The 19,544-nt window shown below is 37.0% G+C and overlaps 1 protein-coding gene across 1 annotated transcript; it reads left to right on the top strand.

Moving 5' to 3' along the window:
• Positions 1-5,465: 5,465 nt before the first annotated feature.
• Positions 5,466-19,068, top strand: krt99 (keratin 99). The gene is made up of 9 exons (XM_051911838.1): positions 5,466-6,007; positions 7,182-7,310; positions 7,603-7,685; positions 7,813-7,969; positions 8,097-8,258; positions 8,962-9,087; positions 15,137-15,357; positions 15,506-15,612; positions 15,711-19,068. The coding sequence occupies exons 1-9, from the start codon at positions 5,723-5,725 to the stop codon at positions 15,815-15,817; spliced, it is 1,377 nt and encodes a 458-aa protein (XP_051767798.1). The 5' UTR covers positions 5,466-5,722; the 3' UTR covers positions 15,818-19,068.
• Positions 19,069-19,544: the final 476 nt, after the last annotated feature.

Below are 19,544 nucleotides of genomic sequence, written 5' to 3'. Positions count from 1 at the left end.
GTAAAGGGTCTTAGATACGATTGCAGAAGTAAGAGCCCCGTCGACCAGATGCCTGTACGCTTTGAAATGGAAAGTCTTCGTATCCTGGTAAAAGGCAAAAAATGAGGACCCAGTGACCTGTGTTGTGTCTATCATTTTGTCATTTCTACAGGACTGTTTGGATAACAGGCACACACCATCCACTCTTAAGGTGGATGTAGGTGAGCACAGTTTAGTAGCGGAGGTTCTGAGAGGAGCGAGATGGCTGCATCGATTTCGTACTAACCTGGTACCTGTCTGGGATTTGTCTTTGGTGCTTAGCTCACTTTCTGGGCCACCTTTTAAACCGCTGCATGCTACGGAGCTGAAAGTGCTCTCATTTAAGACGCCACTTTTACTTGCTCTGACGTGTTAGAAGAGAGTGGGTGATTTACATACTCTGTCTACTGACACGGCTTGTTTGGTAAAGATGACTGTGGTCAGGTCCCAGATGTGGATATGTGTCTAAAGTGTTGTCTACACCGTTTAGAGCACAGGTTATAATGCTGCAAGAGTTTGCTCCTCAGGAGACCACGTCTGCACAACATCATTTATGCCCTGTTTGCACTTTGCGTGCATATGTGGACAGGTCTAATCATTTTAGACTGTCAAAGCAGTGGTTTGTCTGTTTCGGAGGTTGCAGTAAAGTTCTGCCACTTTTGAAATAACTCTTGTCTCATTGGATTATGGAAGCTACAGCGTTAGCGTATATACTTTAAAAATAGAGGCTTGTCCCATTGGAGTTTGTGCTCATGGCTTCTTCGTGGGCTTGGAATAAAGGGATGTTGTTTCAAGACAATTGTTTGGCAGCAGGTTGATCTTCTCTTAAAGGGTTAGTTCACCCAAAAATGAAAATAATGTCATTTATTACTCACACTAATGCCGTTCCACACCCGTAAGACCTTCGTTAATCTTTGAAATGCAAATTAAGATATTTTTGTTGAAATCCGATGGCTCAGTGAGGCCTGCATAGCCAGCAATGACATTTCCTCTCTCAAGATCCATTAATGTACTAAAAACATATTTAAATCAGTTCATGTGAGTACAGTGATTCAATATTAATATTATAAAACGAGAATATTTTTGGTGCGCCAAAAAAACAAAATAATGACTTATATAGTGATGGCCGATTTCAAAACACTGCTTCATTAAGCTTCGGAGCGTTATGAATTTTTTATGTCGAATCATGATTCGGATCGCGTGTCAAACCGCCAAACTGCTGAAATCACGGGACTTTGGCGCTCTGAACGGCTGATTCGACACAAAAGATTCACAACGCTCTGAAGCTTCAGGAAGCAGTGTTTTGAAATCGGCCATCACTATATAAGTCATTATTTTGTTTTTTTGGCGCACCAAAAGCACTGTACTCACATGAACTGATTTAAGTATGTTTTTAGTACATTAATGGATCTTGAGAGAGGAAATGTAATTGCTGGCTATGCAGGCCTCACTGAGCCATTGGATTTCAACAAAAATATCTTAATTTGCGTTCCGAAGATTAACGAAGGTCTTACGGGTGTGGAACGGCATGAGGGTGAGTAATAAATGACATTATTTTCATTTTTGGGTGAACTAACCCTTTAACACCTTTGGTACATTTTACAACCTTGAGCAGGGTTGCCAGGACTGCACAACAAAACCCACCCAATTGCTAATCAAAACGAGCCCAATCACAGCCAAAACTAGCCAATCACATTCCAGTGTGATCCCCTGGTAAAAATCTCCTTTCAAGAGGGGTAAAAATCGCATTTTGGGGGGTGTGGGGTTTGTCGCTTCAATCCTCGAACTACAAAAACTAGCAAGGTCATTGCCTGATAAGGTAGCAAGGCAACAAGTCATCTGCCTAAGCTTTCGATAGTGTGTCAGATAGGAGAGACATCCCCAGGACCAGGATTGAAAACCACTGTTTTATTCAACAACATAAAATAAATCAATTATAGTCACAGGACTGTGGTCTAGTTCTTTTATAGCCTACTTTGAACTTTTTACTTCTGGCAATTGTATTTAGGCTTGTAAATTCATAAAAGTTGTTCATTTGTGAAGATTATCATGATGAACAAAACATGAAAGAACAAACACATATAGTTGCAAATATATTTATTGACAGATCACAGAGTTTTTACTACTTTTTTTTACAACTCAGTCTGCACTCCGGCGCCCAAAATCTACCCAGCCTTGGTAGTCTGTAATGCAGTCCTCCCGTTGAATGATTTCTGCCCAAAACACGGAGAACAGCAAGTAAGAGCGATGATTCATTTCTTCTCATGTTTTTAACTTCAGAGACACGCACCTGATAGTGCCTGTAAGAGCTGCCGGGACATGAGCTCGCGCTGATCCTCTGATAACTGCATGGAACGCCTCACAAGGGCCTGCAGTCTCTCATGTATCTCAGGTGGTCTCTCTGGAAGCCCTGCTATCGCATTTGTGTTTGCAGGTGTGTCTTTGGACAGAGGAGAAGCCACACACGCCACTGCCAGCATCACTATAGCGATCAATACAATGCACTTGGCCATCATTTCTGTGAAGAATAATTTCAAGTATTTAAAAACAGAACTAAACAAACAAAAAAAGACCCATTCTTGCTGGAAATCCATTTTAAGATGTTGGTATGAAACAAATTTTGAACATGGTAGATGGTTTCTAGCTGGTTCAGACTGGTTATTAGCTGGTCCACCAGTCACCATGTTCCAAAAACCAACTGAAATGACCACCTTGTAGCTTGTTTGTTGCTAATCCAAGATGGTCTGCCAGCAAATGACCAGCTTATTCCAGCTAATCACAAGCTAGAAACCACATATCATATTCTAAACACAGATACTATCTTAAGATGGTTTATTCAGCAAGGAAATATAAAAGATATTAAAAGAAAAAACAGATTTACAGTACCTGAAGTGCTGAGCCAGAAACGTTTTAACAGAGTGTAAGAATAAAACCTTGTAATCCTAAATACCCGGTCAGTCCCTTTATATTTAATTTTCAGGTAAAGTAAACAAAAGTGTTAACCAATGGATTTAGATCATTATTGTTCAGGAGGAGGAGCATGTTTAAACTGAACACGTCAGACATGACAGTAAATCGAACATGGCATAGGAAATTCAATAGCTTTTATGAGAATTTAACATAGCAAACAATACAAAACCATATGATCAGGAAAGTCATGGCACTTAACTAATGGGAAACAACATTAACATGTACGTGACCTGTAAAAAAGTATTAGCACTGGATTTTTTATTCATATCAGCACCCGAGTTCTCATCTAATCAATTGTTCTAAAGTAATATTATATGATGTGCCATCAATAAGTGACATTTTTTTAAAACTATCATATTGATTAAAATGAACTAATGGAGAAAGGCTGTGACGCAGTGCTTGTAATTTTATTGCCGGAGAGGAGTCTGTTGCTTCCTCTCAGGACCATTAGATTTATGTACCTAAAGATTTTACCCAAGATCACAATCCTCTGCTATCATGAGAGTCTGAGGTGAACAAATAATTGCCAATCTACCTTTGAAAGCATAGCCTATATTGAGTATATGACATCAGATTGTGCTCATTTTGATGTGTTGCATCCTCCTTTATTACTACTTTTCCACATCTTCAGTATTAGTGATGACATAATGGGACAAAGATGTGACAATCACATTTGTCCTGCAGTATCTATAAATTCATTCGTAACACATTTAAAATGCAATTCATACATAGAATGAGTTAAATACACCCATGATGAGCGTGTTTTTAATTTCTGATTTAAATTTCATTTTGATTTTTTGGGGGGACATAAAATAAAAATTCTGTCAGGCCGATACAACTATTCTGATATCATAATGAAGAAAACAGCCTCATAACAAGAATGAAACTCTTGAAAGAAAAACCATAAAAGGAATAGTAAAAATGACAAATCTGTCATCATTTACATAAGCAATAAGGTACGAGAGGCTGTCGTGCTTTGCGTCGTTACAAACACTAAAGCCAATACAAATATTAAAGCCAAAAATATGTATCAATGCAACTTTCATGAAGTAAACTTTCAATAAAAACCTTCCTTCCACCAGTAAAAATAGCCCCTAACTGTGAACAGCAACAGAAGTTACATTATTACGCCATTAGATGGCGGCAAAGACTGTCTTTATGAGTGTGTCGGTCAGTAGCGAAGACTTTTACATTGAAAAGACTGAACTGTTGTGAACACGGAACAAGACGCAACTGACAAATGCTTTGACTGTCAGTCACGGGAAAACCCTTAACTGTTAAAGGGACAAGATAATACATCAGACATTTAAACAGATTTTTTATTATGAACATAGGACTGACCTGAAGGAAAATGCTAAATCTGAATGCAGGTAATAAACTTGCTCAGTCTCTTTCTCACAATACACAGCAAAACATCCAGTGTTAAATTAACACTTCCAGTGTCATTCGGTGTTTATATAATCTGGTGTGGGTTATATAAACACTGACAATGTTAATTTAACACAAACAGTGTTCATTTAACACTGGAGGTTTTACTGTGTACTCTTCTACATAATACAGTAAGCTTCAATGAACAATATTAATTGAGAACATACAGTTTTCAGGTGTTGTGTAGTGATACACAGCACAGAACCGTTGGGTGAAGCGGTCATAACCTTGTTTTATCTATTGACCAATCACAATCAAGGACTGGAACTAACCGTTTTATAATCATCTTTATATCATTCCAAACTTGTATGACTAAAAAAGTTTTTGAAATTACACAGACAAATTGATTAAATATCTGAAAGCAAAGATGCATTTTAGTGTAAGACTACCAAAAAAGGAAATCTACCAAAAGGCAATACATGTAGGTGCATTGCGTGTAAAAACCCATTGAGTGAAATATTTTCTTCAGAATGGGCTGAGCCTTATGAATTTGCATGTTCTGACAATCAGAATAGCCTGACAAACATGATTGATTTCTTATGAATGTTCCTGTTCATTCACTTCAAAATGTCAACATGTTTATCCTTTAATGTCAACCGCACCAGCAAAACCGTTTTATCAGGGGTTACGACTACATTTTAAGAGATGATCTGACGGTGATCCGGCCTTAGGCCACTGATGGAGAAAACTGTACTGAAGAGATGTGTTTTTACTACATTCTGACACATGAATCCATTCTTCATGATTGATGGTTATTGTTCAGGTGCATTACATGCGAGTCCAAGCTTGAGAAAGAACAATGTTTGTCATAATATGTAAATGGAAAAGCAAACCTGATGAATGTTGTGGCGAATACACAAAGTAAACAAACATCTGAGAAATTAGCTTAGTTATTTTTTAATACTGTCACATATATGTGTATAATTAATGGTTGCATTTAAAAGAATAAAAAGTTATAGCTTTTATAAAAACTACTGTTAATACTTATAATTGGCACATGGCCAATACAAACAATCAGTTTATACAGCAGTAAAATAGTTAAAGATTTAATCTCTTTAAGCTAGAAATCATTTTACGTGTTTTTGAAGGTCAAGGGTGTGATAGCAGGTTTTTAAAGTGAATGGTTTTAATCTGCATCCTGGCACAGGCGGGTCTCTTTTCACATTCCATCTATTCAGTGGAACTGGAAATCTGAAACCATGTGGGATGCAACAGGACTATATATATAAGACAATCTTTAGTGGTAATTAGTTTAGATGTTTAGTTTCGACATTGAAAGACATCCTTCCATCCTTCTCACGAAGCCATGTCGGTCCGTCGCAGTAGTAAGACGTTCACCACTCGGAGTGTGTTCGGGTCAGCTGGCCTCAGTTCTTCTGGTGGATTGGTCATGAATGGATTGAGGAGTTCAGGGGTCTCTTTGTCTTTTGGTGGACAAAACTATGGCAGGTCTGGGAACTATGGTGCCCGCATCTCCAGATCTTTGTCCACTTCATCCTTGACAGCGGCTGTTAATGAGGTCACATTGTCTGCCAACGAAAAGCAGACAATGCAGAACCTCAATGACCGACTGGCATCTTACCTGGAGCGGGTAACACCTTCTATTGGTTAACTTGAAAATGTAACAGAAACTACATGAAAACAATCGAATCTTATCTTCTAATGAATCCTGATGAATGTTTTATAAAAAAGGTAATACTATTTTGATGGTCCCTTTTGAACATTCTGTTGACTACACTGTAAAAAAAAAAAATTGTTGGTTTAACTTAGAAGAGTAAGTTACCTGGTTGCCTTAAAATTTTGAGTTCACTGAAATTAAAAATTTGAGTTAATACAATGAAAGCGATTGATTTAATCGACAGAAACTGAAGATATTATGTTATCTGAACCACATTAAGTTGATTTGACAGAAGAAAAAATGTGATAACTCATGAAATTTTTTTTTACAGTGTATAAGTAACTTTGCAACTACATGTTACAACTTATTTTAACCCTAATCTTACCAGTCTACTAATACTCTACTAACACTCTAATGAGAGTTAGTAGACGTATAGGTGCAACGTTAGTTATAGTCAACAGAATGTTAAAGGGACCATCAAAATAAAATGAAACCTAAAAAGCATATTTGTAAAAAAAAAAAGAAGAAAAAACACTAGTCATTGACGAATTTTAACATTATCTAAGGTTGTTTATATATTAATTAATAACTGTTTTACTTAATAAATGTTATCTTGTTAAAGTTTGATCAGAATCTCTAAAATCATAAATATTTTTTTACATTTTATAACATTATATATTCACATTTTATATAAAATGACATAACAGGCACATTATATTAATATGCATTAAAAGTAATAATTATAAATGATATTCTTTTTTGTCATTTCATTGCATTCTTCTGGGTGATTTTATCAACAAAAAAAATTATTTTTTTTTTTTAGAAAAAATGAAAAATGTGTTGTTAATTTAACCATTTAACACTGGAATACACTGTATGTAGATGAAGATTGTTTTATTTTCATAAAATCAGTTATAATGGTTTTACTCTAAATATTTAGGCCTAATTAAAATTTTTTTAAATAAAATAAAACTTTATTTCTCTAATTCTAAATCAATTCTAAATATTTTGGTAATTCCTAAAATCAAAAGATTAAGAACATTACAAACTGCAATATTTAGCCTTGAGAGAATGTTTTTCTGATTTGGACTTCTGTCTAATCTTGTCTTTATTTCCTGAGAAGATCTGCCCATGTTTTGTGTTTTAGGTGCGCTCTTTAGAGCAAGCCAACAAGAAACTTGAGCTGCAAATTAAGGAGTTTTATGCCAACAAGAGCCCACTGCAGAGCAAAGACTTGAGTGCTTACTTCAAAACCATTTCAGAGCTCCGCACACAGGTAGAGATGCTATCACTCATCAGAAGGATCACACCCCTGAAATAACTGAAATGTCATGAGATGAACGCTGCCTCACCTAATGCCATTATGCCATGTTTTGTGTTTTAAATATCACAAATACAACAGGGCAATCCTGTTTAGCACTGTTTAGCATCATTGTTTAGCTGTTAACAAGAATCTGGTTTCAGCTAGAGTCATTTTTTTCTCTTTTTAATGTATCCAGATAATTAGTTATTATGCTCAATGAAAGATTAACAAAGATCAACCACACATTCCCATTTGTCCTTGAAAGATTCACAGCCGTTTTGTGGAGAACACAGAGCTCCGTCTGAAGCTGGACAACACCAAGCTGGCCGCTGAAGATTTCCATTTGAAGTATGTGATTTGTAAAGCAATACTATTAATTGCATTTAGTGTTGAATTTTGAGTAGAATAACAGTATATTCAATTTTCACAGTTGGTCGCTTCATCTTTTCCTCTTTTCCCTTCTTGGCTGTGGCAGGTACGAGACTGAAAGGAATATGCGCGCAGTTGTGGAAGCAGATTCGGCTCGACTGCGAGGGGTTGTGGGTGAGATCAAACTGTCCATTGGTGACCTGGAGAACCAGCTTGCTGGACTGAAAGAGGAGCTGCTGTACCTCAAGAAGAACCATGAAGAGGTCACTTTACCATTTCACTGCAATTGTTTTGTCTAAAATATCTATTATCTAAGTTATTTCACAAGAAGTATCATATGTGATTTTTGGAAGAGTAACTGCTCTTTTCCCTCCTCTTCTTTTTCCATAGGATCTTCATTTGTTGCGAGAGAAGCAAAGCGGCTCTGTTAATGTGGAGATGGACTGTGCAGCTCGGTCAGATCTTGACAAGGAGCTTCAGGAGATGAGAGCTCAATATGAGATGCTTATTGAGAAAAACCGCAGCGAGGCTGAAAGATGGTTCCAGAGTAAGGTGAGCCAGTAAGACAAGTCTTCCCCAGCAAGAAAACAATATGCTAGACCTAGCAGAGGCGGGTGAACTTTCTGAAATTCCAGAGGAGTTTAAGGTATAAAAAGAGTGGAATGTAATTCATTGTCTCAATGATTTTTAAAGTAAATCCAAATAATGATTGAAATGCCAGGTGCCTGATGGTATGCTTTAGAACAATTGACTGTATTATCAGAAGGAATGTGACTGCGAGAGTCAAGTAATCATTAAAGTCTTTCAGCTGTCGAAACTGTCAATATTTTTGTCTGGCTTAGACAATTGTAGGGGCAGGAACTGCAAAAGCAAAAGTATTTTAATTCAGTTTTTTTAGATGTCCCAGGATTATTCAACATGCATTCAAATGTTTTTGTACAATGTGCTTACACACGCCTGAGGGTTAGGGATGGACCTTCATGCTTATATTTTCTAAAAATCTTACATTTTTGAATGACTCAGATTGTGCGAATTCATACAAATTTGCTACCAATTCGCTAAAATGTAAAATAGCTAAATGATCTCATTGGGTCATCAGTTCAATCTGCAGTAATACAACAGCGATGAACTCAAATGTAGCCACACACATCAGGCAATATTTAGAATATACAGCTTACAGATTCTGACTGACCAGACCTGCCATTTTTTTACTGTCATGTATTCCTCATTACTTATAACTTTTTAATATTTTTAGGCGGAGGTGCTGCAGACTCAAGTGACCACCAGCTTTACTGAAATCAAGACATCTCAGACTGAGCTCACTGATCTGAAGAGAACTTTCCAGAGCCTGGAGATAGAACTACAGGGGGTTCTCACAATGGTATACTCTTGCTCTTTCTGAAGCTGTACCTTCCTCTGGCAGGAGATATATATACGAAGATCTCTGCTTATTTTTCATGATACAACAGTTAGTTCTGGTCCTCGAATGTGATTGGCTGAACAGTGTTCCCTAAGCCCTGATATACAGTAACAATCCAGCAGCACTGTGACTTTTCACTATTTGTATCACTCCACTTGTCCGTGTTTGTGCGCTCCGGGCAGAAATGAAGCAGAAATGCGTGGTCACATTTAAGGGGTTAGTTCAGCCAAAAATGTCTCACCCTCATGTTGTTCCACACCCGTAAGACCTTCGTTCATCTTCGGAACACAAATTAAGATCTTTTTGATAAAATCCGATGGCTCAGTGAGGCCTGCATTGCCAGTAAGATAATTAACACTTTTAATGTCCAGAAAGCTACTAAACACATATTTAAAACAGTTCATGTGACTACAGTGGTTCAACCTTAATGTTACGAAGCGAAGAGAATACTTTTTGTGCGGCAAAAAAAACAAAATAACGACTTTATTTAACAATATCTAATGATGGCTGGTTTCTAAAGACTGCTTCATGAAGCTTCGAAGCTTTGCGTACCTTTTGTTTCGAATCAGTGGTTCAGAGCGTGTATCAAACTGCCAAAGTCACACCCCCCAGTGGTGAACCATTGAAATTTCAAAACACTTATGACGTAACGAAGCCTTGTTTACTGAAATCACGTGACTTTCGCAGTTTGATACGCGCTTAATTTTATTTATTTTTTTTTGGTGCACAAAAAGTATTCTCGTCGCTTCATAATATTAAGGTTGAACCACTGTAGTCACATGGACTGTCTTTAGTAGCTTTCTGGGCATCTGAAAGTGTTAATTATCTTGCTGGCAAAGGAGGCCTCACTGAGCCATCAGATTTTATCAAAAATATCTTAATTTGTGTTCTGAAGATGAATGAAGGTCTTACGTATGTGGAACGACATGAGAGTGAGTAATTAATGACAGAATTGTCGTTTTTGGGTGAACGAACCCTTTAAAGTGCTGGTGACAACACTTTGGTGACAACATTCTTTCATGAGGTGTAAAGATTACCCGAAAACCATACTTGAGTAAAAGTACAGGTACCTTACAGTGAAAATGACTCCATTTCAAGTTACAAGTCACCAATTCCAATACGACTAAGTCTAGTAGTATGTCTAGTATGACTAAAAGAGTATCTGATTTTAACAGTACTTAAGTATTTTTCTCATACTGAATGTAGGCTCAAAGATGCACTAGTCCTCAACACCTGAGAGACATGCTGGTGAAAATAAGAAACGATTGATTTGTAAGATGAGAAATCATGTTTAATAATAAACATACAAAACAACAAAATAAAACTGAACACCTCAATATTGCAATATATCAAGTAGGGATGCACCGATATTAAAATTTTGTCCTACCGATATTTCTTATTGGGCCGATAACAATAACATTAAAAATGATCATATATCGTCCGATACCGATATGGTGGCTGATTTGGAGCTATCGTGCATTGGCATCCCTAATATCAAGGTCAACACAACAGCCTCTTAACCGTCTACAAACTCTCAAGTCTCAGTTAAGCTGAAGTGCACAAAAAGGCCATAAGTAAACCACTAAAAAAAAGGTCTCATAAATATAGCGAATAAATAAAATAATGTTAAGTAAAATCAAAGTAGTCAAAGTCTAATTGCACTGGATGTCCTGGTTTCGGCCTCCTCACCAGCTGCAGTCATGATTTTATCTCATAAATCAAACACCTGCTATTCAGCAACTATCTGCTAATGCACTCGCATTCACATAAAGTACTGCAGCCTTGTTGACAAATGTGGGTGAGTAAAGGCAAAATGCACAAGATAGTACCTTCAATGCCCTTAGATGGTGATATCACTTCTTTATAGCAGAAACAAACTGCTGCAGAAAAAGTTAGGTGCCATGCAAAATGTAATGTGTAATTGCATTACTCATCACAAATGTACACTTACTTGTTCAAAAATGTAGTCAAGTAGAGAGTAAAAGTTGCTAATTTCTTTGATACTCAGTACAACTACAAAGTAGCCAAAAATATACTTAAGTACAGTAACTAATTACATTTACTCAAATACTTTACACCTCTGCTGTCATTTCAATAGAAATCCATGCAATCTGGAATTTCATGTGAGGGCAAAAGATTTTCCCATGCAGATTATGCATCTGGTTCACTTAGTCATGTGAATTTGCTGTGTTTGATTTGAAAGTGACTTCTGTGTGAACTGTGCTTTATACATTGCTACACTACTGACAATAGACAATGGACCTTTTCTAGCCGTGAAAATTTGCCAAAATTTTGCTTTGTAAAATTTTGTGAGCAAAATCCAGACATTTCAACTACAACACTACAAATACTCAAACACAACTAAATACAGAAACACACTGCAAATGCTCACAACACAACCAAATACAGAAACGCCTGCAAATACTCACAATGCAACCAAACACAGAAACACACTGCAAATACTCACAACGCAATCAAATACAGAAACGAGCTGCAAATATTCACAACACAACTAAATACAGAAACGGCTGCAAATACTCACAACGCAACCAAATACAGAAACACACTGCAAATACTCACAATGCAACCAAATACAGAAACACGCTGCAAATACTCACAATGCAACCAAATAGAGAAACGGGCTGCAAATACTCGCAACACAACCAAATTCAGAAACGGCTGCAAATACTCACAACACAACTAAATACAGAAACACACTACAAATACTCACAAAGCAACCAAATTCAGAAACGAGCTGCAAATACTCACAACACAACCAAATACAGAAACACACTGCAAATACTCACAAAGCAACCAAATACAGAAATGGCAGCAAATACTCACAAAGCAACCAAATACAGAAACGGGCTGCAAATACTTACAACGCCCAAATACAGAAACGGCTACAAATACTCACAACGCAACCAAATAGAGAAACACACTACAAATACTCACGGTGCAACCAAATACAGAAACAGGCTGCAAATACTCACAATGCAACCAAATACAGAAACAGGCTGCAAATACTCACAACGCAACCAAATACAGAAATGCGCTGCATTACTCACAGTGCAACCAAATACAGAAACGGGCTGCAAATACTCACAATGCAGCCAAATACAGAAATGGGCTGAAGATACTCATAGAAATGCCCTGCAAATACTCACAACGCAACCAAATACAGAAACGTGCTGCAAATACTTACAACGCAACCAAAGACAGAAATGCGCTGAAAATACTCACAATGCAACCAAATACAGAAATGTGCTGCAAATAGCACAGACCACAACAGAAGTGTTTCAACGTGACCCCAACAAGTGACAAACCTGGCTGGGACATGCTTATTGTCTACTCACCAGTGGTGTTGTCAATGACCTGATAGGTGAGTTTTTTGTTTGTTTTCTGATCGTATGTGCGTTGTGATACTTGCAGCGTGTTTCTGTATTTGGTTGTGAGTGAGTATTTCGATGCGAGTATTTTGCAGCACATGTGTTGTCAAACTGATGAAGATGTTTTCTTAATTTACTGGTGTTTTTTCTGTGTTTTCTTCAGTTGCAGTACGTTGAGCACTCTCGGCCACCGTATGTACCCCATTTAACACAAATTCATAATGATCAGTACCTAATAATAATAATAATAATAAAAAACTTTTTGATGCAAATTCCAATGTCCCAACCAGTGTTGGGTGTAACGCGTTACTGTAATTAATTACTTATCCACTGAAAAAGTAAAGTAAGGGATTACTGTTCATTTTTAGGTAATTTAATTACAGTTACGTATAATGTACTTGCGTTACATACTGTAAATTCAGCAGTTCTGTTTAAATAAATATTGAATTTAAAATCTAAATTTGTCGTCTAAAGGTAAAAGTGAACACTGCCTCTTTAGAATCGTTATGTAGTGCAGTTGCGCTTGAGTTCACAGCTTCGCACTAGCTAGCTGTGTAGTCACTGTCTGAAGATGTCGGCAGAAGCGAGTGGCTGTTTTGCAGAATAGAAATATTCCAATTACTTCACTTTGTTGACACAGGTAGGCAAGGACATTAGGGCAAAATGTAAGCTATATATGTCCTAGGGAGAAAAAACTGCGCGCGCTCTCTGAGAGACGGTCTTCAGTCAGTGCGCTCTCAGCCAAAGCGCACACACATAGCCGCCTCTCGCGAGTGTTAGATTTTCGCGGTTTATTACACATAAACGTTCAAATACACACACAGTTATGTCAAAATGCCCGTCTTGGCGTATATTCGCATTGGTTATGTGAATGTGAACAGCATGTGTAACATCATATTGTCTCCGTCCATTAGGTCTTAGTTGCAGCAGCCTTTAAAACATGCTACTGTCTACTATTGGCTGTCTGTATTATAAATGATAATCAAACAACAAACGAAAAGCTTTAATAAGGATTAATCTATATTTAATTTATATAGTTATGACTCTGCAGAGTTATTTTATATTTGATTATTAAATTTCTGTGGTATTTTTTTTTTTTACTACTATTAGACCTACCTGGAAAAAAATATATAGCATTGTTTTATTTGTATTTTTATATATTTTTACCGTGGTATAGAGTATTGTGCACTTTTGGTGGTATCGGTACCGACTACTAGATTTTTGGTATAGTGACATCCCTATTTGTTATTAAAAAAATTTAAGTATTATAAAGTAAATAAAAGTATTATAGTATATGTATATGTTTTAATAAAGTTAAAATGTTTTAAAAAGCTATAAAAGGCTAAACTATTCCATGTTTGACTAAATTATTAAAAGAGTTCCTTTCTATTGTCTATGCGGATTTTAAGAGGTAATTAGTTTAATTACTTATTGAGTAATTAAATTACTTTTCAGACAGATTCATTAGAAAAGTATTTTAAATACAACATTGATGATGTAATTAGTAATTAATTACTTTTTTGAAGTAACTTACCCAACACTGGTCCCAACCATGTTTTCTCAACTTCACTTTGAATTAAAGGTTATATATATATATATAGTTCTAAATTAGTAATTTTGAGTATTAGTATATACATTTGCTTATTCTCTTTGACATAAAATACATACACAAAATTTATTGTGGTACCTATTTTTTTTTTAAATGTGTAAAACCTTTAAATTAGTTTATGTCCCTCAAACTCCAGTCCACCTTGTTACATTGGTGCTATTTGCCCTTTAAAATCTTAAGCATATGCCCCCAATCACATGACTTGCTAGAAGTGACATCATTTCCTTGGAGGAAAAGAAACTCCAAGAACAAAGTAAGAATCAAGCAGTCATAAACTTTTCTTGGTTTTCCTTATATTTAGAAGACTTATCTAATAGTGTTAAACAATATTCATCCTGTTGTGTCAGTTTATACTGGAGATATAAAATAGATTAAAATATATTTTATACATCTATTAAAATTCTTCCTAAATGTAAATGTGCACTTCTTCTAGCATGTTGTTTTTTCCTAGCTAATAATAGGCTTCTGTTAAGGTCCACCCTGTTACACATTTCATTGTAAAAAATGTCATGTAACATGGTGGACAAACTTCATAGAATGTGAAAGTGAAATTTGAAATATTTGGTCAGAATTATTATGTTATTCTAGACTGAGCTTGACCAGTGTGTTTTTTCTCCTTATGACAAGTCTAAAAAAAGTTGAATTTTAAAGTTTTTATCAACAAACCTGTTCAGTCCAAAATCCACCAAACAGTAGGAATGACCTGCCTACCTCCCTACAATATAGTAGGCGGAAAACAGTATGAGACAAGTAGCATGTCTGAATTTATAGTATTCATAAAACAGTAGGCAAAAAGTACCTGGATGTCCTACTACTTCTGGCGAGAATCTGAAGTAGGCATCTGATGAATACTTTAGTAGCCTATCCCATGAGGCCACAGGAGTTGTGAATGGCAGTGAAGCAAAGTAACTGAAGCTGAAGCAAACATTTGAACCACTTAACATGTTTTGTAATATGCAATTTCCACTTAAGTATTTAATCTCCCCATTCCATGTACAATCATATTCCCCAGAAACAAAACCTGGAGCAGAGTTTGGCTGAAGTGGGCGTACGTTATGCGGCCCAGCTAAGTCAGCTGCAGTTGCAAATAGACCACCTACAGGAGGAGCTACAGAGACTCAATGCCAACATCCAACAACAGGCTTCAGAGTACCAACTGCTGCTGGACATCAAGATGAGGTTGGAGTTAGAGATCGCTGAATACAGGAGGCTGCTGGATGGAGAAGCTCAAACGTATGTAGAACAGATTTGTTTAAATGTTTTGCTCTGTTCAGGTGTACAGTATATGTGGCTACATTTCAAGTTGTGAATGTCAGTTCAATTGTTGAGCTCATGTACTGTATTAGCTATGAGACCCAGGGTGTATCATTGTGTTCTGTAGGACTGTCATAAGCACGTCTGCATCTTCCATCACTCAAACTTCCATGACTAAAACCATGACAGAGACAGAAACAGTGACCCAAACAATGGAGATAAAGGAAGAGGAAGGTGAGTGACATTAATTTCTTTCTGTTGGTCCCTTCATTCAGCCAACATGGAGCAGAAATAAATGGAACTATACAAATGTGTCTTTTGAACTCTTACAGAGTATAACCCTCACATCCAGCGCAGAGTGAAGGTCATTGTGGAGGAGCTTGTGGATGGCAAAGTCGTATCTTCTTCTGTTGAGGAGAACGTCCAAGAAATTAGCTGAGAAGATACTGCAATAACAAAAAAACAATCTTATATGTAATCTCTAATGACATATGTTTCTGGTATTAGATTTGGTGCATTTTTGATACTAGCCACTAGGTGTCGCGGTACATCAATTAAACGATCAGCTATAGTCTTAAAATAACACAAGGTGAGTGTTGAAAGAATGAGTAAGAGCTTGAGATGGCGACATGGTCTGTGTGAGGCAAAGAAGGTTTTTCCCCCCAAACCTGTATGGGTATGCATCTTTCTTCTGCTGAACACAAAATAAGATATTTTTAAGAATAGCTGATGGACCTCATTGAATTCCATAGTTTTTTTTAATGCGGCCCATTAACTGTTCAAAATACTGTTCAGACATTTTTCAAAATATCTTCTTTTGTGTTCAGCAGAAGAAAGAAATTCATACAGGTTTGGATCAACTTGAGAGTGAGAATTTTCATTTTTGGGTGAACATTTTTGTTGGGTGAACTATCCCTTTAATAATGGCCTTATCAAATATTTCTGAACTGACTTTTTTTTAATCATTTGAAACAATGACTCTTTATGCAAATTGCAGCAGAAAACAGCAACTAGCTAGCATTGCAAAGTCATGGTCACACACACACTTAGGTTTTAAGGAAATTATTCTTTCCATTTGTTATAGATATAAAATAAAATAAAGATTGTTTATGGCACCAGAACATGGCCAGACATTCACCTGAGCAGCATGTCTAAATGCTAATGTGCTCCTCAAACGCAGGATACTGGCCACTAGGTGTAGTAATACATCCATTATAATATGTTCTGTGATAGTAATAAATGCCATTCCATTGATTCATGCAGTAGCCTACAGTTTCATATATTAGATAAAATATTACAATTTCACAATTTGTAAAGATGGAAATCACAGTATCATAATTAAGTAAACATGTAGGCTAAATAAAATCTGTGAATTTAAAGAAAACCACTACTTTAATTTGAGTATATATTGCCAGCACCCAGTTTTTGCACCCTTTTTAATCAAAATTTTCCTAAAACAACATTTGTGATTAATTGTTTTTGTGTGCGTGTGTTTCAGGTATACAGGTGCTGGTCATATAATTAGAATATCATCAAAAAGTTGATTTATTTCACTAATTCCATTCAAAAAGTGAAACTTGTATATTATATTCATTCATTACACACAGACTGATATATTTCAAATGTTTATTTCTTTTAATTTTGATGATTATAACTGACAACTAAGGAAAATCCCAAATTCAGTATCTCAGAAAATTAGAATATTGTGAAAAGGTTCAATATTGAAGACACCTGGTGCCACACTCTAATGAGCTAATTAACTCAAAACACCTGCAAAGGCCTTTAAATGGTCTCTCAGTCTATTTCTGTAGGCTACACAATCATGGGGAAGACTGCTGACTTGACAGTTGTCCAAAAGACGACCATTGACACCTTGCACAAGGAGGGCAAGACACAAAAGGTCATTGCAAAAGAGGCTGGCTGTTCACAGAGCTCTGTGTCCAAGCACATTAATAGAGAGGCGAAGGGAAGGAAAAGATGTGGTAGAAAAAAGTGTACAAGCAATAGGGATAACCGCACCATGGAGAGGATTGTGAAACAAAACCCATTCAAAAATGTGGGGGAGATTCACAAAGAGTGGACTGCAGCTGGAGTCAGTGCTTCAAGAACCACTACGCACAGACGTATACAAGACATGGGTTTCAGCTGTCGCATTCCTTGTGTCAAGCCACTCTTGAACAACAGCCTGGGCTAAAGACAAAAAAGGACTGGACTGCTGCTGAGTGGTCCAAAGTTATGTTCTCTGATGAAAGTAAATTTTGCATTTCCTTTGGAAATCAGGGTCGCAAAGTCTGGAGGAAGAGAGGAGAGGCACACAATCCACGTTGCTTGAGGTCCAGTGTAAAGTTTCCACAGTCAGTGATGGTTTGGGGTGCCATGTCATCTGCTGGTGTTGGTCCACTGTGTTTTCTGAGGTCCAAGGTCAACGCATCCATATACCAGGAAGTTTTAGAGCACTTCATGCTTCCTGCTGCTGACCAACTTTATGGAGATGCAGATTTCATTTTCCAACAGGACTTGGCACCTGCACACAGTGCCAAAGCTACCAGTACCTGGTTTAAGGACCATGGTATCCCTGTTCTTAATTGGCCAGCAAACTCGCCTGACCTTAACCCCATAGAAAATCTATGGGGTATTGTGAAGAGGAAGATGCGATATGCCAGACCCAGCAATGCAGAAGAGCTGAAGGCCACTATCAGAGCAACCTGGACTCTTATAACACCTGAGCAGTGCCACAGACTGATCGACTCCATGCCACACCGCATTGCTGCAGTAATTCAGGCAAAAGGAGCCCCAACTAAGTATAGAGTGCTGTACATGCTCATACTTTTCATGTTCATACTTTTCAGTTGGCCAAGATTTCTAAAAATACTTTCTTTGTATTGGTCTTAAGTAATATTCTAATTTTCTGAGATACTGAATTTGGGATTTTCCTTAGTTGTCAGTTATAATCATCAAAATTAAAAGAAATAAACATTTGAAATATATCAGTCTGTGTGTAATGAATGAATATAATATACAAGTTTCACTTTTTGAATGGAATTAGTGAAATAAATCAACTTTTTGATGATATTCTAATTATATGACCAGCACCTGTACATTACGGGGACAAAAATGTCCCCACAAAGATGACAACCCTGTTGAAAAAAACAGCATGGTTAGGTATGTTTTGAAGCATGGAAGCTGGTTTAAGCTGGCCATGAGCTGCTTTAAGCTGGTCCTGAGCTGGAGCTAGTTGCTTAGGACCAGCACTTGACCAGCTTAAAGCAGCTCATGACCAGCTAAGGACCAGCATAAACCAGCTCAAACCAGCTTCCATGCTTCAAAACATAACCAGCATATGCTAGTTTTTTGTCCTTGTGGGGACATTTTTGGTCCTCATAAAGAAAACTGCTTATAAATCATAAGTGTTGTAAGTGATGTAAAAATGCAGGGTTTTTATTTATTTATTTTTTTTTAATGATGGGTAGGTTTAGGGTTAGGGGATAGAATCTTTCACTTTGTGGGGACATTTTTTGAAAACAGCTTATCATACTAATACTAAATGCTGTGTTTTGAAAATGTAAAAATGAAGTTTTCTGTGATGGGAAGGTTTAGGATTAGGGGATAGAATATACAACATTGTACAGTATAAAAATGTTTGTGTCTATTTCTGCTGAACATTTTTATAAAACCTTTTTAAAGGACAAGTTTGAGAGATGCACCTATTCATATATACGGGAGCCGGATGTTTGAAAATGGACATGGTAAGGGGGTGGAGACCTAGGAGGGGAGAGCGGGTGTTATGTTCTGTGGAGGTCACACATAAAATCGGTTCATCATGAAGTTATCACACGACTCCTCTGTTTTGTGCACATCTACATGGTGTCAGAAGTGGGATTTTCAGCATGTCACAAGCAGTCCCAATTACCCTAGAGTCAATGGTCTGGCAGAGCATGGTGTCAGGTCTGCAAAGCATCTCCTAGAAAAGTGTGCACATGATGGTTCTGACATGTATGCAGCCCTGCTCAACCTGCGCAACACACCCAGGGATGGCATGCCTTCTCCAGCGCAACGTTTGCCCCGAATGTTTTTCCAAAAGCCCCGAATCTTTCAGGTTTGAGATTTCTTAACAGTGCTGTCAAAATATCATTTTTCTAATCTCTCTATTAAAATATGTTAAACAG

This window comes from Ctenopharyngodon idella, chromosome 11, assembly GCF_019924925.1.
Source record: "Ctenopharyngodon idella isolate HZGC_01 chromosome 11, HZGC01, whole genome shotgun sequence".
Lineage (NCBI taxonomy): Eukaryota > Metazoa > Chordata > Actinopteri > Cypriniformes > Xenocyprididae > Ctenopharyngodon > Ctenopharyngodon idella.
Note: the sequence above shows the minus strand (reverse complement) of the source record. Positions and strands in the feature narration are given on the sequence as shown.

What these genes read in the sequence shown, in the direction of transcription:
- krt99 (XM_051911838.1), top strand. Translation starts at nt 5,723, where the DNA reads ATGTCGGTCCGTCGCAGTAGTAAGACGTTCACCACTCGGAGTGTGTTC. An exon ending in TGGCATCTTACCTGGAGCGG is followed by an intron (nt 6,008 to 7,181) that starts GTAACACCTTCT and finishes TTTGTGTTTTAG; the next exon opens with GTGCGCTCTTTAGAGCAAGC. An exon ending in AAAGATGGTTCCAGAGTAAG is followed by an intron (nt 8,259 to 8,961) that starts GTGAGCCAGTAA and finishes TAATATTTTTAG; the next exon opens with GCGGAGGTGCTGCAGACTCA.